This window comes from Nyctibius grandis, chromosome 3 (assembly GCF_013368605.1).
Source record: "Nyctibius grandis isolate bNycGra1 chromosome 3, bNycGra1.pri, whole genome shotgun sequence".
NCBI lineage: Eukaryota > Metazoa > Chordata > Aves > Nyctibiiformes > Nyctibiidae > Nyctibius > Nyctibius grandis.
Window position 1 is genome coordinate 30,275,321 of NC_090660.1, and position 26,687 is coordinate 30,302,007.

The following is a 26,687-nucleotide window of genomic DNA, read 5'->3' on the forward strand; positions in this document are numbered from 1 at the left end:
TAAAAATAAACACTGCTTTGCTCAGCCGTGTTGGCTAATGACATAACAATGTGTCTGATTAAGTGAGGTCATGGATATCTCAGGAGACGATTTTAGAAATCAGATGTTACGAAAAAATTACAGATGTAAGGCTATTTGTACACTAGATCATTACAGATAATAGAGATCACAAGAAATACTAGAGGATCAATAATGAACTCAAGCTGAACAGCAGAGCAAATCACATCCAGCATGCAATTATTTTAGCTTTTAAAAAAAGCTCTTCAGGCAACTTGTTTTCCACCAAGATGCTGAGAATTAAAACAGCTTATTATAGCTTTTTTGCCTGTTATCCCAGACAAAAATGGGTCTGGCAAAAGACTAAACTGACATTACCCACTGCTTTTCATGAGCACTGTGATAAACAACTGTCCAGTTTGCTTTGCATGCATCTGTAAGTATTAATGGCAATTCTGCAAGGTTGGTTTAACAGCAGTTATTAAAACTGCATTTAATTGAATTAAATGAGATAATGATTAATTGTAACCCATAATCATATGCAGGGACAACTATGAAAATTATGTCTAAGTTAAAAGCATATTACACAAACAATGTTATGAGTAATAGAAATGGAAGAAAAATAAAACATAAAGGAATATTAAGTTGTGTTTAAAGTTTTTCTTGTTTATTTACTAAAATAATAATTACTATATTTAATATTTTGTGTTATACATAACACTATTATAACAGAATTATAACTATCACTCACTATAACATAATTCATGTACAAAGCAAAAAAAAAAAAAAATCAGTTCAAGTATTTAAAAATAAATCTCCCAAAATTATTTGAGGGAAATTCTGATCTCCACTAAAAACTCTGCAACTCTGTGAAACTTGGGTTAACAGAGATTTTAAATTTACATTGTATTGAAAAAGAGCATAATTTAGCACTGAGCATTGCTCTTTGCTATACACTAATTTGTGTATAATGCACAAAACCTTCCAGTCCGCATGAAGCAATCTGAGAAACTTTCATAAATGGCTTGAGCTTATATTATAATTGGTTTAGCTGATTAGATCAACGGTGACTGAGATGAGGTAATTATTCAGGTCATCAGTCCCATGAGAAGTGGTGTTTATGTGCTACAGAAATCCATCAAGCACGTAAGCTTTAATGTTATCTGCACAAAATAATTTAGGCTGACCTTTTAGAGAAAGGGCTGCCACAGCTTACTCATATACAAATTTACATTGGGAAAGCAACAAAAAAAAAAGAGCTGGGAATTTTAATGAATTTTGTCCGACTGTTGCTTAGACAAAACCCGATGTGCCTGGAGGGGGGCAAAGGTGGAGAAGCTGATTTTGCTGGGGAGAGAGATCAGACAAGTGCAAAAGAGTATTCAAGCAGGGACGAAGCAGCGGCGTGCAAAACTCTCTGCCTCCTCTGCAGAGGAACACAGTACGTTGGACACAGTCTTATATCCAAAAGCAAGCTTAAATGGCACTGCCCCTTCCAGTGCCTGGATGCTGAAGGCACAAAATTGCCACCTTCGCTTCACAGCATTATGAGCGCTCACAGATTCATTTCCCAATGTGAATTGCACTCCGCTAGCTAAAAACACAGACCAGTCCGTGGACATGCAGATGATAACCCACCATTTTTCCCCTCCATTTTGTGGGATATGTTCAACTTCACTTATTTCGTAAACGCCTCTTGTATCAGTCAGGCTACATGTCTTTATGTAAAGGTATAGCTTAGTATATGTATCATCTCTGCAGAAGTCCTTACTTAATCTATTCTAATCCAGATCTCTGTGATCACCTCTAAAAATAGTCCCAGGAAACTTCATTTTACTATGCCTGCAAAAGCTTGCATTACACAACAAAGGAAAAAAGTGCCACTTGCGTAATAAATCAGACAACAAGAAAAGGTAATAAAATTACTGTGACTTTCCTTATTTACTAACATATATGTTGTCTGAATTGGTTTCAGCATCACTAGTGACATAAGCAGCTCGCAGAAACCTCGGGAAGCTGCTGCCAGGGGCCATAAAGGACACACAAGGAAAATAAACACATGCCGTGTAGCCAGAGATATTCCAGTGGGTGGGATATATAGGAAACAAATTTTTTTATCATATGGCAATACTGAGAGACGCTTATGAGGTATTAACCCTTCTCTTTTTTTTTTTAATATCAAGCCACATAATAAAACCAAAAAATTCAATGGAAAATCAAAAACCCTTGAGCTGATGGGGACTGGGGGGTTGGATACTGTTCCACAGGAGGCTGGAACTCATCCCCAGCTCCCGCACTGCCTGACCTCTTCTCCCAACACCAGCCGTCTAGCTGCCTTTTGACACGGCTCCCTTGACCAAAGCTGGTGGAAGAGGATGACTGAAGAATCAGATGATTACATCTTCAACCCATGGGAAGCCTGATGGGAGGAAAACTGGAGCGTTACACCAGAAGCAGCAATACTTTTTTCTCCTCACTCCTGCGGGGAGTTCTCATCTTCCCGTGAGGCAAACCCTGGGTGACACAACACCCGGTTGCTCAGGAGCCCTTCACCATACCCCGTCCCCTCAGGGATGCTCCGGGAACTGCAGAAGGCGGCTTCTCTCTCACACTTCTTTATCCACAGCATCTGCTGCCACATCTCACCCCACATGTGCCTCCCCAAAATCACGCTGTGTCCAAAGGGCTGGAGGGCTGCTGAAGTGCAGAAGACATTTTTTGACTGTGTAGCCTGACCAACAGCCAACGCTCGCTGGCACCTCCTCTCCTGACCACTGGAGCACAAGGAGGAGAAAAGGGCCACTTTGTTCCTCACTGTATCGCATCCTCTTGGATGCCGTTTTCGCTGCAGAAGGAGGCCAGCAGCAGAGTGCACTCAGGGTTACATCTAGCAGTGGAAACAGCCCTGAAAAAAAATACGAGCTGAGGGGCACTGAGTCAATTGAGTTGCAGGAGACCTGGGCTGCATTGCCAGCTGTTTTACTACGAGTTAAGATGACACTTGGTGATAACTTCTAAAACCAGTAGCAACCAGACTTCTGTTATCACACGAAAAATCTTTGCTTCTTCTGTCCTCTCTGAACATCAGCTTGAAACAAAGATCTGAAGACCTGAACACGTGGACAAGAGCTAGTAGCAGCTACAACTAACTCAGGCATATTTTAACATTAAGACACTTGAGTTAGGAAATTTAATGCGATTCCATTGAAAAAAAAATATACATTTAAAAAATATTTGCTCAGGATGTTAGTATGTATACACATTCATACTCAAGATCAATTTTGTTAAACTAATGTATTTTTTTGCAGTGACAGCTGGTAAGACTATATTAGGAATGTACTTATCAGTCTTAAGTTTCATCAGGTAGGAGAAATGCCTTTGCTAGTGACTGCAGACTGTTGTGCAACAAAAACAACAAACAGAATGAAGACATGTTCATGGAAAGCGAGGAAACTGGGATTGTTTTTTCACAACTGAAAACAGAATCAACTTTTGATGTAGTCCCATCATTCCAAAATTAAGCTTTGCAATGTATGTGAGGTCTCTGGTCACAGCAGAAGTACACAAAGTATAATTTTAGAAAAGCATATGTAAGGAAACGTTAAGGAAATACTGTTTAATAAAAATAACACATACTTAAAATGAACTGATAGGTCACCTAGTGGAGCTTATCACCATGATCAGTATGTTAAAAGGAAGTTATCTCTGGATTCAGTAACGTGGGAAATCAGCCCAGCATTCTATTTTCGGGGAAGGGTGCCATGTTCTGTTTGTAGGGTACCTGACTCTAAAGGACAGAAAATACTGTGGGAAGACAGTGGGGGAAGTAACATAATTTTTATCAGGTTAAATTTCACATTTTCGATTTTAGACTGTCATGTTAGGTACAACTACTAAGTAGTAATGATCCCTGACAAATAATGCAGCCTTACTAATCCTAGCTTTCCTGTTTGTATAGCACATACTAATCAGTGTTAATACTGTCAAATGTTAGTGCTCAGTTTTGATAATGTTGACAGTAATAACACATGACACATGGCAGCCAAATTTATACATCTCTCTTTTCTATGCCTGTTTTTTGACATCTGTGCTAGATGTGGGTCGCTCTTCTCTGGCTTAAAAGCAAGGGAAAAGATATTTGTAAGAACGAAGTGAGAGGTCTGACTTCAGAAAACACCTTAAATGATGTACTGAACTTTAATGGGGGGATCCTGATGTAAACCCTGAAGGCGTTTCTACCACAAATCCAATGTCTGCACTTCAAGGTGCTCTAAACATTAGCAACCCAAACCATTAACTGCAGAGGGTTGGAGGAGGCAACATGACAGAGTCCAACCGACGTCAGGATCCTGCCCCAGCAAGCGGTGAGTTGATTTTAATTTCATTTCTTTGTCTTTCACTGGCTTGCTATGCAATGTTCAGCATGGCTTCCAAGGGCTGTAAACCATGCTGTGAACAAGGATAATGTACTTCTAGATCCTTAAATGGGCAGCCCATTATTATGCTTTGCCTGGAACAGGCATTTCCAGTTAGCAACAGACTTAAAACAGCAAGTGCTGACTGCTTCCTCCTGTGAACATAGGAGGCTGGGAGTGCCTGCTGCTCCGGCTAATTGCTGCACAAAGCTGCAGTGGTCTTGGGAACCGCTGAAAGAAAGCGAGTTTGTAATAAGGCTCAAACTATACCTTTTGTGGAAATAATTATACAGAAAACATTTTGGAGGATCTCTCGATTGCCAGATTACTGCAAAATCCGATGTTACAATAATAGTCTTCCTATCAATTATATCATTGAAGCATTTTGTTGTTTTTTTTTTTCCAAAAACCCTTAAGAGCTAAACAAAATGATAGTCAAAGGTGGATCATCTAACAGCATAACCCAAACCTGATGTGACTTGTGTCCAGTGCACTCTCTTACTACGTAAGACCTTTAGGAACTTTCAGAAACCAGTTTAGATCTGAACTCCAAGTCCCAGGCCTGATGGACCCTACTGCTAACTTCTCTCCTGGTCTCTAAATGTATACGTATATTCACACACATTTAAGATAAAAAGGAGAGTTTGCAGCATTTTAAAAAACGTATTTTGTAGTGCATTCAGAAGCCATGTGAAATGCATTTTGTGCACTGACATAACTGTCAAAAAGTACTCCCTTTGGCTTTAAGGCATACAATTCAGCTCCTCTCTATTTGTTTAATAGATACATTTTCCTTTCTGTTATGTGCTGTCAGACACAGGCTGACCGTAGCTTAGATCTGTTGCAAGAGGCTAAACAGAGTGTTTGAATGTGTAGGTTTTTTCAGGAGACCTCTCCAAAAGTAACGACTCACAAAAGCTGTGTAAGCAATAAATTTCAATTTGACACTGGCTAAAAGATAAATGTACAACCATCTACTCCATTATAATCTATCATTGTATCTAATCTGTCTCGTCTATAAACAACATTTTAAAGGCCCCAGCGCTTTTTCACTGTGGAGTTCTCTCAAGAGACATGCCCAGTGATGAGCTTGCAAGCACCCTCTTGTGGCAATGAGCTCCTGTAGTTGTATTAGGAAAGACCTTCCCAAGAAGTTTCAGTTCCTTTCCTACAACTTATGTAAATTTGTTTTGCTTGTGTTTCTCTGAGCCTCTCAGTTGTGGAATCGCACCAGACACAAACCTTGTAAAGAAAGAGCCCTGGAAGAGGTCTGTCCATCAGTGGCTAATATGCCACTGAAAAAAAAGGTCCTTTCCTCAAAAGGAAATCAACTTGATGAAGAAAAAAAAACATCAGGGTGAAAGCTCTTCCTTGCAGAGGCCCTATGCTCACCAAGAAGTTACTGCAATACCCTTCTTCAGACACCACAGATGGGGGTCTGCCTGCACACTACACACAACACTGCACAATATCACTTACAAAAGTACCAGCCTATTTCCTCACCCTTTCATCTAAAGAAGCTGTAAGAGCAATAAAAGACCAGTCTCCATCTTAATCTGTCATTTGACAGTAAGTTTCACAACAACATCAGTGGATAAGTAACATCCTCATTGTCTCTTCTTCCCAGCCTCCCTTGTGCTCCGCCTTTTCATCCTCATTGCCTCCTTTTCTACATACACTTTTAATAATAACCCTCCTTATTGATCTTGGATATTCTAATAACAAGCCTTATTGGTCCTGGAACTGACCTGAATGGAGCAGGAAACTGCGGTAAAGTTTCTCCCCCAGTGAAAACAGAGAGAGGGGAAAAGACCAGCTCCCGTTGTGCAGCAGAAGGGCAAGTGATTCTCAGATGACAGATATGTATTAGTATTTAGCCTATAGGAGTCACCTGATTTACTTCACTCTAGTTGTGTTATCACATAGCAACAGTCAGCATCCTCTTTTGAACCAAGAGGATAACATGGTAACAACAACCAGTAGTTGTTGTTCATGAAAATGGAAGCTAAACACTGGTATTCTGGAAGAAATATATGCTGAAATATTATTGGTAGACATTCTCCAGGCTAATGTGTTACTATTTTACTTCTATCAAGCAAAGATCCCACTGATGGGATTTCATTAGCTTGTCTCTTCAGATTATCATCAGCTAGTGCAAGTGGCAATGGTTCTTCAGATGTCAAAGCATCCAGGTTCTTGAAAGCCCCTATCATTATGCTTTCCACAATGAAGAGAGCTTCCTTTATCTAGGATATGCATCTGGTTTTATCTAGACTGGCTTTCATCTCAGTTATGCCCCTTCCTGTTTTTTCCCCAGCTCCAACATGGCAAAAGATTTCTTTGCTCACAAATATGAGAAAGGTCTCCTGCTTCTCCTTAGAAAGCTAACAAACTTCATGAGCAATAGATGCATCTGTGGTGAATTGGTGGGTAGTGTCTATTTTTCACTCAGAGACCTAAAGTGGATTTTGGTATGTATGGATTAGTGTCAACTCTCATGATCCTAAAGGGCTGCAATCCTGTAATCCCACAGCTCCATGTAATGCAGCTATTGTGGAATATCACAGATCACCATGCTGGAGGCCAAAAACTGGATTTTTATAAGTATTACTCCTTGGATTCAGTCTTGCGAAACTTGGAAGAAACTGCTGTGGTTCCTGACTTCATAAGAACTCTCTCACTCTTTCGCACCTGTGTGCTGCTTATTTCTAGTGCTCCACAAATTGCACTGAAAAGTGGGTCTCCTCCACAAAGAAAGAGAGATGAGGCACTAATAACTGAAATCGTTTAAGCGCCGCTGTATTGGTAAATTTACACTCTCTGAATACTGGAGATTTTCAGTTCTGGGTGAAAACATTACCTTCAAACAGGGTATGCAATTTTCAAGTAATACATAGAGAACTAGCATTGCTAATACTAAGAGTATAAATGTTATGCCCAGGTTTCTCATGTTTTATAACTGTTAGAAACACTGATTACTATGATCACATTTTAAATTACAGCAGAATATTTGGATTATGTCTCAGTAAGATTTTTCTGGTTTTTATGTAAATATGCTTTGGTCAAGGGCAAAGAGGGTTGCCCTCTTGTGACTTACACCTACGAGTACCAATGACTCCATAGTGTTCATGGCTGGTTAGCGAGGATAAACTGACTCCTGCTATAAAAAAAATCAAACTACTGTTCTGTCTGTTTTAGTAATAAAGTAACTGATAGGCTGCATACAGCCACTGGAGAGGAAATCCAGTGTGCCTCAGACTTTCCATTATGGAATGGTTCCTTCCTGAAGGTTTAGCATCACCCTGTGAAAAGTGCATCTGTTTTAATAAAAGGTACAATTATATTTTTCTAAGATCAGAGACTAGCACTTGGCTAAATCAAGAACACTGCTACTACTGGCTTGCAAGTCCTAGTGAGTAGCCTCATATTAATTTAGCACTATATTTAGGGAATGATCTCATCCATAATGATGTTAATCTGCAAGAGGCTCAGCCTGGATTTTTCTTTGAGAAAACACACACTGTGACATGGAATGAATCTGTTCAAAGGGACCTTTTTTCCTCTAGTAGCTCACTGTGTTTTGTAGATTCAACTTTTTAAAAATCCTGAAGAATGTGGCTCTAAAGCATCTTGTTTTTTTAAAGTGTGCATTCCTGTTTTAAATTTCTCTCTTTTATTATCTCAACTGGCTAAATAAGGATTCATCATCCACTGCAGCTGTAACAGGTATCAGTGTATGAGCAGACAGTTCAGCAAAAGTGAAAATAATATTTGGAATATCCAAGTGAGAGACAGTAGCATCACCATCTTATCTGTCTCAAGTCAACTACAATACTGCAACTTGAGTTTAATAAGCAAATGCAGCACATACTCATACTGTATGTATGTCATTACCTGCTGGCAAAAGCTGAGTGAGGCTTTACCTGCCATTGGTGCAGTCTTTCCTCTTCTATGGAGCCTGTGACCACCTTGTTTATCTCAGCTGAGTGTCTAGCTCCATGCAATAAATGCAGGAAGGCATCTTCTGCCTCTGTGTTTGGATCTAAGAATCTCATCTTCTAATGAATACACCCTATTCATCTCAATAATAAAGAAACATATGGAGGGAATGGACATGAATATACTGTTGAATTTGAAGTAAAGAAGATAGAATTAAATATCTGAAAAAAAGAGGGAGGAGCACTTTCACATTTATATTCAAATATCTGGAATTACTAGAGATGACCTGCCTCTGTAAACAACTGCTAACTCATTAATACAATATATCCACTTTATAGAACAGTTTCAGTCAGACAATCCAGAAACTGTTCTTCTTCTACTTCATGAAATTGGAGAATATTTGGGTAAACTGCAAAACAGCTTCTCATGAGTCAGGACTCCAGGAATTCATATAATCCTTTTAATTTAAGGACCTATACCTATGAAAGAAATGGCAGGCATTTAAAACATAGATTTCCTAACAAAAGAACACCTTTTGCTGAAAAGAAACATGCTACAAAAAAAGCAGTATCAGACACGTCTGATGGAGGTTTTTCAGAGCTGTTTGCGGTGAGCTTGACACATCTCCGTGCTCCACAGCAGCTGAATTACAAGAGTCTTTGGGTACATCAAGACATTCCTTAACTGCAGGGTAGCATTTTTGTTGATAGAGGCTCACTAATGAGAGCAGTATCTGAACACACTGAGGGACCTTTGAATGATGCTCCAGGCCCCTGAAGGAAAAAAAAAGATAGCTGGCTTATAGGAATTTTCAATATACAGTTAGAAACTAAGACTCACCACAAAAGCTTTCCAATCTCTCCAGCTGAAGATTTGTAAATAAATACCTTTATATAAAGCAAAAGGATATAGAAAAATATTGGCTACCTGACTCATTCCACCTCGATTTGTGACAGCTTTTACTGTTCACAAGAAGACTATATCCTATTGCATTCAATGACGACCAAACATTATAGCAATTATTGGATTAGCATTTTCACGCAACTAAGCATTTAGCTGCAGCCATATTATTCATGACTTGAAAAGATTAGGAATTAGTGAATGGGCCTGCACATCTATCAACGGTCTGTGTTGCTTTCCAGGATTTTGTTTTTCTGCTATAGGTGGATACTTCCCATCAGCTCAGTACAGCATTAGGCCTCACAAGCTGTCGTGGCTGATCTGTTGCTATTACAGAGCTCTGTCTAAGCAAACAGGCTGGCAAGCTCAGAAAGTGGGAATTGTATTTCTACTAAAGGTATAAACAAAGGTATACACAACTGAAGAGATTCCTGTACGGTAAATGAGAACCTTTGGCAGAAATGAACTTGGTTGCTTAGTGAGACTTGTCCATTAAAATAGTACAGATGTGACCTGTAAAAACAATTTTCTTCACTTTTGTGGTGCCCAACTCCAAAGCAATGGAATTTTCTAAGAGATGGGAACAAAGAAACACATTTACTTTGAAGAAATATTGCAGAGATGATCCCATTGATATTTGTGCGACTTCTCTATTTCATAATGATGAAGAGCATGACAGAGAAGGAAACTCTCCAACCATTGGATAAGCATAGGGTGCTTAGCAGTAAAAAGGAATAATGGGAATAAAAAGCTGGGGTGAAGAGGTATTTCTGCATTTAAAAGGAAGGTAGTATGTGTTGGTGTAATTAAATATGCTTTTACAAATTTGGCATTTTGTTATTAGCAATGTATGACATTCTTAATGTAAATTTTCAGTTGTGCAGCTGAATTACATACATTACACCGAACAAAAAACATTACATTTTCACCCCATAAAGGAATAACCGTCATTTTCCTAAAGTTAGTCCTTGTTCATTTAGCAGTCACTCAGAGGCCACAGTCGTGGACAAATCAAGCAGTTTTACAGGAGGCTGAGGCAAAACCAGAAGACTGGCATTTCTTGATTTGGTTGATGATTAAATATACCCAACCACAATTAAGATGCTAAATGTTAAATATTTTGTCTACATCTTTTTGGCACTTGACTTCTTTTTGTTTCATCATAACTGAGTATGTGAAGCACTAGCTGTCCTCCTTCAACAGCAGACCTTTAGGAGCACCCTTAAATCCATCTGTGCATGGTCCGAGAACAGTAAATCTCGGCAGTGTTAAACCTCCCAGCTCCACGCAGAAATCCCCATGGAGCTGAGCTGGGCCCACCAGCAGCACAACCTATTGCCAGAGCTTGTTCTTCTGTCACCCTGTGGATGGACACAGGACTCAGAAGCAGCAACTGCAGTCCTTCATTACCACCAAATCTACACATGTGCTGTTTCTTCAGCCATAATCTCTAGAAGCAAATGCACGGAGGTCTGTATTTTCTGTTCTGCATTTTTTAATTCCTCTAATGTGCATTTTATCATCCAGCGCTGAATGTTTCATTTGCCAGGACTGACTTTCCCACCTTGTTCTTTTGACAAAGAAAAGAAGTGTACAACTAATACTTTCAGTTCTGAAAAGGTAAGAAGTGATGTGCTAAAGATGTAGCCTTCAAAGCCTCTGAGCCCTTTATTTCACAGAGAACTTTCCACTTGCTACAGAAGTCCACCAGACTATGTCCAAAACTACCAAGCGAGAACCAAAAACCCCTTCCACACCTCAGGAAGGACATATAGGTCAGACGAAATTGCATCAGCTACACAACAGCAATGACTCATACAGAAGCAGTAAACTGAAGGAGTTGTGTACCTTAATGATCTCAAAGAGAGCTCCTTTTCAGATTATGATCCTTTCTATTTTTGAGTCAGGTTTCCCCCTCCCCTTCCTTAAAAAAGTGTGTGCTAACTCGTCTTACTCAGCTGGATATTAGAAAGCACAGGGAGGAAATATCAAGGTCTTGCCTCTTTTGGAAGACTGACAAATTATAATTTCGTTCTCTTTTTTTAAGCTCATGTACAAGGAAAATAGCTTTTACACGCAGATTTGAAAATTACTGGTTTAATAGCATCTTACTTTCCGTATATCTTCATTCATTCATATTAAATTGTTTGTGGCATGAGGAACCTCATGAGTATGTGCCTTTCTGCATCAGATGTCTCTGACCTAAATATTTGCTTAAGGACAAAAACTCCAGTAAGCTCAAAAACATTTAAAATCTTTTCAGTGAATATATAATCAATATATATAAGTAATTTCTGTTTTCCCTATCACTTCTACTAAAATTTTCATCACTCTTTTGAAATGTCTTGATCTGGAGATAGTCTGTGAAACTGACAGTTTCCACGGGCTTTTATTTTTAATTCAGTAGGAATTAGGGCGACTTAGTTCTGTGTAAAACAGCTGCACTGTAGTAAAAACAACAGGAAGGTTTGTGAGGATCTTCCTTCACTTGCACTGATCAGAAAGGCAAAATTTTACAGCAGTGAAATGAAATGGAAACCAAAAAAAATGAACAAGTATGGTCACCTTCCACTTAACAGTTCATCAGGCAAAGCATCTTTCTCATGATTTCAGAAGACACTAGGGTTTTTTTCCTTTTCTTTTCCATGAGGCATGGAAGTGTATTAGGTGGTTTACAATTACAGACCAAATTTTGCATCTTCTTATCCCAGATTTTCTAAGAGCTCTATCTCTCTATTAGCTAAAAAGATCACAGAGTAGCAGTGGAAGAATGGTAAAACTTATGTCTTTCTCCCTCAGTTTTCAGGCACCTGGAAGCAGTAACATATTTTGCCCTAAAACATAATTCTCAAATGTTTTTCTAAGAATTTGGAGTTGTATTTCTATTTCGCTGACACAAAATGAGAGAATGCTCCTTGGTAATACTGCAATATTTTTAAAAGCAGAAGATCTGGTTTTGTATTTCTACCTCAAAATTATGGGCAGCATGTCTCCTGTTACCTTAGAGTCCAGCTCCTTCAATCCACCTCTGGAAAGAGACAAACAATAGCAAATATGCAAAACAAAGGCTTGTTGCAATTGACTGATACTAAATGACATGAGTATCAAAATCCTACAGCCAAAAATCACCTTCTTCCCCTTTACGTTTTAAAGTCTCATATTGGATATTTGCACAGTAGAATTGTTGTTAATAACATGATTATACCAATTGATATTGCTTTGTACCAATGATCTTAAAAGTTCAGCCAATACAGGTAGACTTCAAGATCATATATTTTGGAATGCTATTATTGATTGCAGTAGCACCAATAATGAGGTAGAGTCTTTTCCAGTCTCCCTGAAGACCTTAAAATCTGAAAGGGAGCAACAGGACATGACTGTGGGAAGGAAGAGAAGCAAGTTTGTGAAATTAATGATGACAATATTTGAAAGTTTTTGTTAGTTTTTATATCACATGAACAATCCTCACTTGTCCTTTCCGCTGTGACTGATAAGCTGCGAAACTGCATCGGCTTTGCTATAACTCGTATTTCCTATAAGACACACTAACAATTTAGTGTTAAATCCGAACTGATGCAATCACTGTACTAGAAATAGAAATTACACGAGGAAAGAGAAAATATGGTACTTTTAGACAGGTATTCAAAGTCTGAACTAGGTACCTAGGAGTACACAGAAAAAAAGGGCCAATATACACATTGAACTCTCCAAATGCAATTACAATTAGTATTTTACATTACAGAAACACTAGTAGTGATTTTTTTTTAATTCTCACAAGAATGTATTTCACTATGGACATATTTAAACTAAATTTTCATACTCTGCAGATTGGCAGATGAATGACAGCAGGCTAGTTAACAAAGGATATTAATTATGGAATTGTGAACTGTACTTTTCTGCCCACTCAACTTGTCCAAATATAATGTCAGTATAAGAGAGCTAGATGCTGAAATCTTTAAATGCAGTGGCTGGTTTTCCCTGTGAGCAGTCCAGCATGAAGCCAGCAGCCCTCATTTCACTCTGCTGGGGAGATGTACTACTTCAGTAAAACATGCGTAAGAGCTATGCAGAGTGAACTTTTCACGTAACTATTTAATATCCATGGATGTGGCCTCACGAGCAGGCAGTAGCGCGTTACCCTCTGCTCCAGCAGACACAGTACCTGGGACCTGAGCTGGAAGCGGCACTGTGTGCGTGCACCAGTGGGTTCAGTGCCTGCGCCCTGGGTACCACGCTCTCGCTCCGGCACTGCCACTGCCCGCGGAGGAGTTGCTTTTCCTTCACATCAATACCAAAGGAGACCCCGTGTTTTTAAAGTCCTTCCTCTCTGTGATATTTATCACACAGATCACACATATTTATGCCATTTAGTTGGCGATGTTAATCTGTTTTGCCACACAGCCACTGTCTATGTCTAATAGAGTGACTGATACGTGGACCTGGCACAAGAGGGTAGGAGTTTCTACTCATCTAGCGCCAAATAGTAAAACTCCAAAGAATGATCACAGCATTTTTTGATGACACCTCATAGCTAGAGGATTTCATAGCTTTAATGACAGCAGAAAAGAGAGTGCTAGACCTGAGATACAAAAAGTACCTGGGAACAGCATCACCTTACTAGAAACCTCCAGTTAATTATTTTTTTTTTCTTCTTTGAACTCAGGTCCTTAAAGGACGATCTGTTCACTCTATGTTTGTGATCTGTGAAATGCACGAGAACAATCACATAGCTGCACACCAAAATACCACAGCTCTACCCACACCTGTCTGTGAATGGAGCCCCTGCTCATAAATCAACTGCACTGACTGTATAAGCATAAACTAGGTCAAGTTAAAAATGCCCACAGAAAGAAAAAATGACAATAGTAAGTGAAAGACATCTCACAATCTTGTGCCTTAGAGGAAAATAATTTGGGTGATAGATTCTAAGAGAAAGGCTGACATTTATTCACCATGTCTCTTTCCTTTTTACTTTCTTTTTGTTCCAGGATGCTGATATTGCTTACTGCTTTTAAAATGTCTCATTTGAGCATTAAATATTTCAATATTTGATTCATGTCATATCACTAATAGGATGATTGGGAGGTAATGTATGGTGGGAAAGGACTATGACATCTGATTATATTTTTAAAATTCAAAAGCAACTTTTTCAATGTGTTCAGGCAACTATATTGCAACAGGTGTAATTAGCTGAGGCAGCTCTTGCCTGTCACAGTTAATTATCTTGCATTTGCAGGGAGTTTTCCACATATATGCAACGAATCCAATATACTTCATGGGAACTTGTATGGAGATAAGCATTGTAAATGCATCGAGACATCTGACTTCAATAAACTCTATACATGCTATTTTAATTCAAGTAAGGTACTAACAAGATTATCATGTACCTAGTACTCAGTTCAGGTTCCTATTCCACAGGCAGCTCTGCTCATGGGTACCTTCATGCATGGGCATCCCTGTTGCATCCTCATGAGAGAAAGAATTTTCTGAGCTGGGAAATGCCCACGGACTGTACAGCAGCAGAGCAGTAAAACAAAACAAAGCACAACCAACAACAGCGTCCTTTCCATACATGATAAATAGTTGTCAAGGAAGATTCAGTCCCACCTTACATAAACGATGGCAGGATGGAGCACGGCACGGACTCTGTCCTGCTGGCTGGTGCTGGCAGGAGGGTTAATGGGGAACCCCAGAGCTGTCCGAGCCTTTCCACACAGCCACCACTTGCAGGCTGTGGGACGGTCCCTGCTTGGGGCATTGCGCTGATTTTCTGTCCCGGGGGTATGAGGAAGACACTTTTGCTCCATTCCCAGGGACCCTGAAATTGTTTTCCTTCCATGTCACCCATGAAATGGGAGCCAGCTTCAGTCCCCCGTCCAACCTCTGACCAAGCTGCTCTCCAGAAACAACATGGTTTTTATTCCAGGCTGGTGTTTCTGCACAGGGAGCTCTGCTGAAGCAGCGCCGCAGAGCAGCATCTCTGACAAGGTTACGCTGCCCAGTCTCCCGTGTAGACAGGACTCGCCCAACACGGTGGTGATGAAGTGCCTGCAGCAAGGCAGGGAAAATAACCTGTTGCGTCCCAGCCATAGGTTTCCTCTGGCTGCCGTTGTTCTGTACATCTTGGCATTTACCGTGCAGTACCACTTGTCTCAGTGCGACCAGAAAACTCTTCTATTGTGCTTGCACTTTTTACTACCTCAGAAGGGCTTTGTCAGTCTAAACACTAAGGTTTCATTAATATTTGTGGTATTGCATTTTCCAAAACCAAACAATACTTGTTATTCTGTACCCTTTGTCTAACAAGCTATTTCTATTTCATGCTCTTTATAGAAAACCTTTCTTTGTAGAAAGAAAAATATTTTAAACTAACTCCTTTATGGACCTAAGCTTTTACTCTGCCTTCTCTTGAAACCTTTCAAACCCATGTGATACTTCCAGATATGCAGAAGTATCCTACCGCCTTCCAAAGACAGTCTTCCCTTTCCTTTCATCCACACCTAAGGACACTTTTATGAATACATGGCTAGCCTTCCCGTGTTTCCCAATCAAAGGGTAAAGAGGTGTGCCAAGCCTTTTCTCATATGAGCTACAAATAGCAAGATACCTAGGTTTTCTAAAACAAACAAAAAGCAGCCAAATCCCCCCTGAAAGGCAGCTTTTATGAACTTATTTAATATGTTCAGTTATCCGCCACTATTCCACTTCAGAAAACTAATAACAATGGCTTGCGTGTAAGCCCACCTCTCCAGTAGTAATAGAGACAAAACTTCCCCAAGGGCCCAGTTCTGAGCTGTGGTGGCCCCTGGCCTCGTTGTCAGCAGTCAGTCTGTCTACACACAGGCTGTCTCAAAGATGAGACCTTGTGTACTAAGAGGCAGAGGCAAAAGACCAAAAAAAAAAATAATCCCACATATGTGAGAGGGTACTACAGGGTCAGGCTCAAAACATTATACATCCGAAATGTGTGAAGTAACAAAAGCCTGACCATGAGTCATTCCCATTTTGCATCAGCTTGCTTTCAAATTGCTCCCTGTGGAATTTAACAGACGTAATAGAAAATAATAGAATTGAAAAACAAGAACTGTTTCCACATTGTGGGATTTTCCCACAGTGGATACAATTTGAATTGCTAATTCACTGCCAGATGTGCAACTACAGATTCTGTGACAACCATACTCTTCCTACGGTATTTAATTATTTCTATGTGACACACTGGGTACTCTAGAGGTTTATATTTAGCCCAGGTTGGAGGGTTCTCATTTTTGTTTTTAATGAAAGAACCCTTAGAAATAGGTAAATTCAAACCTACGTGGCATAGCATTTTAAATAATTTAAAAGGGCAACCTTCTGCGAGTAACTTTATTTATAAAAACATTAAAGGTGAACTCCTGTCTCAAATAAAGTCCGTGGGAGTTCTTCATTGCTTTCACATACTCCTGAGATTTTCTTTTCTATTTAAAAAATCTATCAGCAGTTTTTACTAAGCAGCCTTTGTGCAACTATACCTCAGTCACAAAAGTTAAACCTAATTCCACAGTGCAGCAACATGCAATATAGGAAGAATATGCAGAAAAATCATTAGCAGGCGATATATTTTTTATGTCAATTGCCAAAAAACTACCCAGAAGACAATGACTTGTATAAACAGAGTATGAGAATTGGAAAAGGTAATGAAATTAATGACAAAACCACTAATTTGGGAAAAAACGGAGCATCATATTAGCTATGTCATCCCACCTGAAAGCAATATCTGGAATATGTACACAGCATTTACAAATAGGTATTATACCAATTTTAGTATCAGCATAGTTAATGATTTCCAAAGCCATAACACAGCAGGAAATATCACCAGTCCTTTCAAATGATGCTCGTTTGGGCTCTTTCTATTGAAGCCTTAAAAACAATGGTGAATTAGGAGAAGCACTTGAGACTCAGAGAAAACCTGGGCCAAGTGTTGGCTGTGTGGACACTGTTGGTCTACTCCAGAGAGGCTAACTCTGAGTAGGATGGATGTGCTCTTGTGCCAGAGATGCACACAGCCCATGCTCGTCGAGTGGGACCTTCTGCAAGTAAAACACTGCTGACGCTTTCCAAATCAATCTTTATTTCAAAATTAACAGTGAGTTTTAGTTAGTGATCATGTATCACTTTTATTTAGAGGAAGAAAAATGTGTTTTAATGAAATGTGATTTAAAATAAACCTGATGCGCATAAGGCTCATCTGGCATGAAGCAACCAACACCTGTAAAGTCATACAAGTGTTACTACCTGGTGTCACTATCATTCTTCTCTGTGAAGATGAAGTACTACCAACACAAAATAGTATTGCGATAAATCACCTGATTTTTGTTGGGTCTCTGTTACACAGTAATTGTTACCAAAATGTATAATGGAGCTTTGGTTTTTTTATCTTTCAGTCTATCTCTTCTTGAGTAGCAGAACAGATTTTGAATGCAATAGTACCTGCTGAAGTACCTGGATAGAACCCAATAGGTATTTTGATTACTTCTACTCCTTGTTCAGCATTTGTTGGTACCTATTTTCCTAGTTTATATTATTCCCAAGCACACACACAAGGCCAAGTGACTAAGATTAGTATGACAATGAGTAGTTCCTGTGGCACACGCAAAAGTGCCTTTTTCAAAAGCCTTTTTGAAACATCCCCTGAAACTCAGCGACAAGCCTGACTGAGTGAAAAACAAGCAAGTCTCACATCTCTGAAAAGGGCACTACCCAACAAGGGGCTGAGCACCCTCATCCCTGCCTTTCCACCTGGCAGCACTGACCCTGGTCCTCCAGGAGCCAGCGTCACTGCTTCCAGCACTAGCAGGAACAAAGGATATGAAGGGAATTCAAAGTTAAGCTCTTGATGATGCTGAAAGATGTGGCATTGGATACCTGATGTCCCTCACAGCTGGCACCTGAATCCATCACTTCCGTGGCGCTTCTTAGCAGACAGGTCTGAGCCCAGATGGGACCATTTATTCTCTCTTCCCCAGAGACCCTGCGTCGAGACCTGAAGCCTTGATAGACGAGGTACAGACGATGCCTTACTGGTACTTAGCTTGGAGCTGAAGAATTTGGGACTTCTGGGGCTTTCAGACCCACTTCCTTTCCCAACATAGTTGAGGCCCAGTAGCTCCTACAGGCTACTGAAACTCAATAGGATGCAGTTTTTAAGAGCAATCAGGTGCTTCTTAGTTGTGCCATCTGTTTCAGCTTCCATTTTCTTCCTGAGAAAAAGTATCGGCATGCACTTTGTTTCAGGTTAGACATGAGGCCTGAAAAGTGATTTCTACAGAGAGTAGTATCCTAATTCAAGGAGCACTCCTTTCCCAAAGATTTGGAACACCCCTAAGGCCAAGCATTTGTGCTACCTTAGGCTCATGAAGAAGTGCTACTGGAAACTAAATTTTTTTTATATAGGTTAGAAATCTAATAAGATGAAGGAATTAGCAGTGTCACATTATGCAGTGTGAAATAAACCTCAAAGACCCTCCTGGAAAAATGCAGTAAGGCATCCTGAGGTCACATTTCTTACCTGTGTTACAGACATGTGCTAATAAAGACACCGTTATTGATCTGTCATAATTATTGATGAAAGACATCCCAGACAACCAGTCTTGTTAGACTATCATTAGATTTTGAATGCAGCTATATTTTATTACATCTGGAGTCAACCAGTGCTCAGCTAGGTAACCAGGATCTTCGCTGCATTTCTGAGGAGCTCTGCAAGTCCAAATACTTGATTTAAGATACTAACATGAAACACTGCTTAAACGAGAACAAAAAATTGCAACGACCTTTATTTCAGGGCTACCACCAGGCTAAAAACATCCCCCCTGTTCCATACACTTTGCCTTAAGTAATTTGTCAAAATTCTTCAAGGAAACTGCTCTTTATCACTGGGTCACTTGAAACTAGATTAAACTTGTACAACTTTCTCATGTTGATGAGGCCTTCAAATCTGTAACTATCAATTTCAGTAGGAGTTACATCTGTTAGCTAATGCTGCTTTTGACACGAAGTACAAATTATTTCTTACTACCTGTCAACTGCATGGAGAATGCAGCAGGTCTGGTCATGCATTTCCAGTCTTTATGTCTAAGCACCCTCATGGTCATTATTAATTGTTCCCTCTACTCCATAGAAATCATGTTCTGGGCATATACTTCTTCAGTTAAGTTATTTCCAAGGATATGTTTCTGTGCCAGATTTACACACACATTACTCACCTAACACTTCAAACGGATGCAGACAAGGGTGGGCAGACAGCTAAGCTGCCCACACTCTTCTGGCAACACCTCCGAGTGCCTGTATGTATCTGTCTGGGCCATGCTCTGGTTAGCTCACCAAATTCCCACTTAGCCAACTGACATCATATTTTCCATACTTATCTGCTCCTTTCTGATGGCTTCCCTTGAGTTGTAATTACAGTATTTGAAGGGTTCCCAATTTGTTTTGAGTAACTTCTGTATTTTGACATCTACTATTCCTTGCCTTGCCTTGCTTACTCACTTCCTTTTTAAACACATACGTATTTCCAGGGACTTTTTTTAGTCCATTTGGGTATTTTTGTACTTTTTTGAAGGGTTAAAATTAGATTACTTTTGTTGTTAGGGTCTTTTTAAAACTATTTCCACCCTAAAAAATTCCCTTTCATGGTTTAGTGTCATGATGTTAAGTTTCAATACAATCACTCCTGTGAGAATACCTTGTATGAGAGAATATGAGGGAACTGAAACTGCCTGTGAAAATATGAAAAAGGTTCCCAGCACTGTAGCAGACAACATTCTTCAAATCCTTTTTCTGACATGTGTTGACTTACGCTATGTGCCATGACAACTGAAAAGCAGTATGGAACAAGGAGATCTTCATCTCTCACCACAAAATGCTGTACTCCTAATTTTTTATTTTTGCATGCTAACATCGTGAAGATAACAAAAATAATAAAAAACGGGTTAATGGAGTGTTACACAAGCTCTAGCAATTTTTGTGATACATGACTTTCTAGAAGAGCATTATCTAGCACAATATTCCCTCACCCGGGAAGCGGGAACTGGACCACTGGCTCCATGTCCTTCTCAGCCAGTCACAATTTTAGGAGCACAGCCCTTTGGCAAAGACAAATTTGGGTGTCAACTCCATGAAGGACTCACTGTGCATCTCTCTGTGAAAAACTCTGAAGGGTAACGCTCCCTAAACTAGCTGAGTTGTTTGATGCAGTCTTGCTGTAGCAGTACAAAGCCTGTGGGCTTCTTTGCCTTGCTGAGGAGCAGTCTGCAGCATAGGGCAGGGAGACCAGTATGACATATCTCATGCCTCCAATGTCATCACCGGTCCAATAAGGAGTCTGGGTGAGTGATGCCATTCCCAAATGTCCTTTTACAGCCAGCAACACACAAACAAACCTAGGTTGCATTCAGAGAAACATCTCCATTCAATTCAAGACATCGCTCTCTGATGCTGTCCAATGCAGCGTACCACTTCAGGAGGTACGCACGGTGCCCAAATGAGGAGACTCATGTGCCCAGTCTCTGCAAACTCTCTCAAAAGTCAGCAGAGGGAGGCTCTTTGGCAGGGGATGAGGGGACAGCAGTTAGAGCAAAAGCATAACATAGACGCCTGACTCACCCTCTGGAGGAACCCACTGCTCTCTGATGAGGAGAGAAGGAGAGCAGGGAAACTATCTTCCTAATTCACGCACTACACCATGGTGTGAACCACCCCCCAGGAAACTTCTCTCCTGCTCCTACTTCTCTGGGCTTACTTCCACAGTTGGCACAACCGTATGTTCTCACAAGGTTTTCAAGCAGGTTTCTAGCCAGAACATCGCTACTTTATTTTTGTTTATTCAGTAACAGCAACTTCCAGGCCTTTGATGCATTGTTGTCCCTCCCCAGGTAGTTCTTCATTTGTGTTTTTTCTACTAAGCATCATGAGAGGGAAAATCAAATGAAATTTAGATCAAGAAGAACAACAGCAGCCTTCAAAACTCTCTTTTCTTCCTTCAGCAAAAAAACGAGAGAAGAAAAATCAAACAAATCCAGGCCCGCTTGGTGACAGAGCTGCACAACCACTGTGCCTCAAGGGAAAACTTAACTCCAGAGCAGTACTGATCAACAGCTTCCTGTGTAAAGCATTAACGGGAAAAGCTAACTGTGCTCATATATGGATTGAGGAATATTTTCTGAAAGGAGAAGAAAGAGCTCACAAGCTGAGCCACATAGATTATTTTGTCTTCACACCTTATGAGTGGGCAAAACGAAGATCACCAATGTATGATCTCCACTATATAATGGTATACTTACAACAATAAACTATTTAACTGCAAATTGGTTCCTAGCTGGCTATGGAACCGGATGAAAGATTCATTGAACAATGACATAAAAAATGAAAAGCTGAAAAAGACTACAACAGAATATTTTCGCACGTATATCAACTCTAAAATACAGAGTTATGGAATATCTGCTAATACAGACTACACCACATGAATGGTTAACACAAAACCTTTCTACAGATGATCTGCAGTGATTATTTTCAATCTGGCATGAGAATGTTCTTTGTCTTTTTCTCCCACTCATCCCTTATTGCCTTCTCTATTGTCATGGCAAATTTCTAAATTTGCTTTCATTCTGTGGTTAGGTAACACCAGATTTTGGAACTCTTTCTTTCTGATTATATATAATTCTTGTCTCCAAGTAAGGTTTAATATGAAGTGGTATTAAACTTACGAGAAACAAATATCTGAAATTCTGGAAATGTGTCTAGTAAAGAGGTAAAACCAGTCCCCACAGCAAGTGGAGAAAAGCAGCGTCATTTTCTGGATCACACTCTGTTCTCAATCAGATCAGGAGATTTCACCGGAGCCACCATTTTATTTTCTCATATATATTTTCAAATCCCTCTTTACTGTCAGCATGAGGCAGGTAAATACATCAACATTAATGAATGAGAGGCCGCCCTGCATGATCCACAATTAGTATATTATATGATGTCACAGGTTTTTTTCAAATATTTCAGTATTAGATTTGGCAAGGAGAGGAAACGAGCAGTACCAAGCCAGTCTTTCGGGACTCCATATACAGAGAGCAGTGCAACAGAAGATGCGGGGATCAGCCCTTTGGGGATCCTATGCAGACAATGATATATAAACTGCTGTTGTCTCGACAGCAATGAAAACAAGACAAGGGAGGTACCAGTCTTCAGGCTATATGTGGTAACTAGTACATCAGATGTTGTGGAGTCTGGTTTACTGCAGGAAGGTGAATTTAATGAAAACCTGTGCCTGGTGGGTGGTTCTGCAGGTCACGAACAGAGCACAGGAAAAACAGGCTTCTGCAGAAACCCCATGAAAAGCCACTACCCCACCTTGGCAAATTGTCTCAAAAGAGAGAATTGACGTATTTTGAAAAAGAAGATTGAGGAACATAAGTAAGTCTACCTCTGGGTATTAGCATTTTTGGAAATAATTCCTTCCGAATCTTACATTTTCACATCCAATTGCTTTAGGGCCAAGGTCAAAATTTAAAACCAAAACAATGGCAAAACTCCAGCTGTTTGTGCCCAAATTAATTTTAAGAATTTTACCATTAGGAAGTTTCTTCTTCATGTTATGTTTTGAAATTTGAGTTTACTTTCAGAATCAAAATATAGCATTGTCTTACTACCATAACCCATTACATGCTTTGTCTCTTTTGAAAAAAAAGTAATTTTTAAATTGTGAAAATGAAACTGTATTGTATATACAAAACAGAGGTTATCAGATCAGAGTTGGGAAAATAGTTAATTTACTCAGTTGGACAGCCCTCCCTTCACCACCCTACTTCTCAAAAAGTAAGTTATTCTTCCTTCTCTCTCCTGTCTCACAGAAAAGAAATAAAATCTTAGAAGAAACAAAAGTTCATCTTATTTGTTCACAGTGTAAAAAAAAAAAAGATGCTTTCCAATAAATCCATGGCAGATAGTATTGTAAACAAACATCCTGGTGAAAGAAGATGCTGAAAGCTAACAGTACAGATTTCAGCAACTGGAAAATTCCATTATCACAAGTGGTGTATGTAATTCGTTCAGTTACTTTTTGGCAATAAAACTAAGTTTTGTTTATGGGCAATGCACAATGATTTTATATGCTATGCAAATTCAAGAGTTGCAAAAATTCCACAGAAAGAGCATTAAAAGGGCTGAGGGAAACTTCCCTTTTTGTCATGCAAAATTCCCTGAAAAGAGTGGTTTTCTATTGCAAAATAACGTGAATTTGACCCGATTTTCTGCACAGCAGTGGCTGGGGAAAAAGTTGGGACTAGATGCACAAAACCAGAAGAGGAGTCAGTGCTTTATTTCTACATTTTATTGAAAGCCTGTGGAGAACAGACTGCAGTTTAACCAGGCGGCCAGGTTGTGGGCCAGTCCCCTGCTCCCATCCCGGGAAGAGGGCATGAGGAGTGCGCAGGCTGGCCCGCCCTGCTGTGGGGACGTTGGGACTGCCGTCACCCCTACGTTTTGGCTTCCCAGCAGAAAGGTTACTCCCATCCCGTTCACATCTGTCTGGAAAAGTTAAGCTGTCCTGCTCTGTACCGCTGTGAGGGTTCATATCCCCTCAGGCAGAGAGAGAATCTGAACTCCTGTCTCCCACATCATTCATGAGGCTTCCAGAAGTTCACAGAATCACAGAATCACAGAATCACAGAATCAACCAGGTTGGAAGAGACCTCAGGGATCATCGAGTCCAACCGTTGCTGAATTACCGAACTTCTTTGTTTTTGTAAAAAGTGCAGAAAAGATAATTTGATGTCAAAGTTTTATTTCAGGTCAAATGGAATATTTGCTTAAATAGAGAAAAACTTTTGTTTTTTTAACAGTGTGAACAAATAAGAGGAACTTTCAGTTTGGATTCAAGCTAAAATCTTGTTTCTTTACTGGGAAGCTGAAGGGATAAAGAATAACTTGCTTTTGGGGAAGTGAGATGGAGAAGGGAGGGCTGTCCAACTACGTGAATCCACTGTTTTCACAACCCTGATCTGATCACCTCTGCAGAATGAGCTGCTGGGGGGTGAGGGTTGATGCCTATGCTCAGCTTTGTCATAACCCCTGACTCAGCTCAGCACGACCCCAGCCCTGAGGCGGAGGATGCCTCCAGCTTCACAGCCAGCTGCATACCCTCTGCTGGGTTGGGAAGGCCACCTTTGCAGAAAGGACAGCCCTGGGGCACTTGGTCTTTCATGCCACACGTACAGTGGGGCCAAACCTGCCCCATCATCACACACTTGAGGCGTGCTGAATCAATGGGCCTCAGTGGAGGCGAGTGTCCACACCATGCCGGGACTGGGTTTGGGCTCCAGCTCAGACCTAGACCTCGTATACAGGATAGATGTATCTGCAGGATCTTCAAAATCTCCTGTCATGTATGTTTGGATCTCACATGTTACTAAGAGTATAGCTACATTGTATGTTGGCTTGGGCAGAAAAGTTGAATTAAAACATTTCTACCCTATGCTGCTCATTCCCACCCCCATGCCATAGTTTGCTGCCCCCTCAGATGCATTAATACAACTTCTTGTATTTGTATCTTTTGCAGAAGATTACTGTAAATCAGAGCACTAAAAATCTGTATTAAAAACAATCATTTGGGGGAGGGGGGAAGTAAAGCTATTTTGTAGGAAAAGACCTACAAGTACATAAATCTAAGACACAAAAAAAGCCCCCATCCAAACAGCCCCAAACCCAAATTATTGCACTATTTTTGATGCAAAGACCACTCAATTTGCCAGAACGTGCAAGTCAGTTGCCCAACTAAAATCACTCAGGCTTTCTTTCAAAACATTCCTGTCATAGACTAGTTGTTGATTATGCAAACTACAAGTAAAAATTCCTAGTTTTAATATAAATTGTAGTAGTACTAGTGAGAGGAGTTGCTGTTGCTAATCTTCAATATTGTTGCTCAAATGTCCCAGTTACATGTTATCCAGGAAATCTTTCCCAACTTTTCACCTTCTGATTCAGTGAAGAACACTTCTGTTCCTGCAGTTAACTAAGTAACAGGCAAAAAACGGTTCACAAACCTTGTACTGACACAAAATCCAAAAACAGGTGACCAGCAACAAAACAAATACCAGGAGAAGTCCGAAAAGTCGGATTTTAGTACAGGAATAACCCGAGCCCTTCTTGGCGTTCTAGGAACTGGGAGCAAGCTTACATTTTTGGGGGAGCTAAATTAAAAAAAAAAAAAGGAAAACAGAAACTTTGAACAGTTGTTCAAATTCTCCATGTGAAAAGTGTGAAATACTGCAGGGGATGGACTGGCCAGGAAAGAGGAAGGTTTAGCCCTGCTGAACGCCACCATTACCAGTGATGCCACTCTCCCCAGTAAACTGTGGGAAAGCAAGACCCGACTCAAAACTGACGTCGGGAAACCTGGAATCTCAGCCTTTCTCTCTTCCCATAAACCGGACCTTTCCTTTGCCAAAGTCACGTCTAGCAGGGCGAAGCTTCGCGCCCTTCTCCCATCCCCGCTGCATGGGGTCCCGTCCCCCACGGAGTTGCAGGACAGCCCCCCTTCCAATGACAGCGGTGCCACCCAACCCACGCCCGCCTGCCCCCGCCCTCCCCCCGCCTCTGCTCCACGGGGGGGGCTCGGGGGGTGGCGCGGCAGCGGAGGTGCCCTCCCCTCCGTGGGGACGCCCGCGGCTGCCGGGGGCCGGGCGCGGCGCGGGATGCTCACCCGGCGGTTGCGGTCGGTCTCCCGCACCTCCTCCTCCTCGAGGCCTTGGCGGATGAGCGCCTTGAGCACGATGGCGTTGTTGGTGCAGCAGGCTCGGAAGAAGGAGAGCGCCTCGGGGCTGTCGCTCCCTGACCGCTCCAGGGACCAGCGGTCCTCCTCGTCCTCGTCCTCCAGCCCCCCCGGCGGGTAGAATGAGTCGTCCGAGACGATGCTGCAGGTGTCGGGCAGCTCGGAGAAGTCATCGTACTCCTCGCACTCCTCTTCCTCCTGCTCCTCATCCTCTTCGTCCTCCTCCTCGTCCGGCCCCTCGGCGGCAGCCCCCTCCGCCGCCCCCTGCTCGGGGCTGCTCTCCGCCTCGGCGCTGGGCACCTCCTTCTCCGCCGGCGCGGGGCAGACCCGCTCCCCGGCCAGCTGCTCCCCGTCCCCCGACAGCAGCACCATGCTGGCCCCGGGGCCGGGGCGCGGGAGCTCCCCTCCGCCCCAGTCGGCGCCCGGCCCCGCGGTCAGTGGCTCCGCCGGGCCGCCCTGGCCTGCCGCCCGCGGGGCACTGCCCGGGGGGGGCGTTCACGGCGGCCGGTGCCCCCGGCAGCCCCCGCCCGCCCGCCCGCCGAGCGCTGCCCCACCGGGAGTTGTGGCTCTTCCCCGAGCGAACCGGCGTCGGGCAGGGGATCCCCTGCCCCCCCCTCACGCAAGTTTCAGGCCCCTACCGCGGG

The 26,687-nt window shown here is 41.4% G+C and overlaps 1 protein-coding gene across 1 annotated transcript in view; it reads right to left on the reverse strand.

Moving 5' to 3' along the window:
* Positions 1 to 26,415, reverse strand: part of ANKRD33B (ankyrin repeat domain 33B) — a 44,824-nt gene extending 18,409 nt beyond the window's left edge. Inside the window, exon 1 of the mRNA XM_068396985.1 lies at positions 25,975 to 26,415. Within this exon, the coding sequence (XP_068253086.1) occupies positions 25,975 to 26,415 (441 nt within the window). The remainder of the gene's footprint in view (positions 1 to 25,974) is intronic.
* Positions 26,416 to 26,687: the final 272 nt, after the last annotated feature.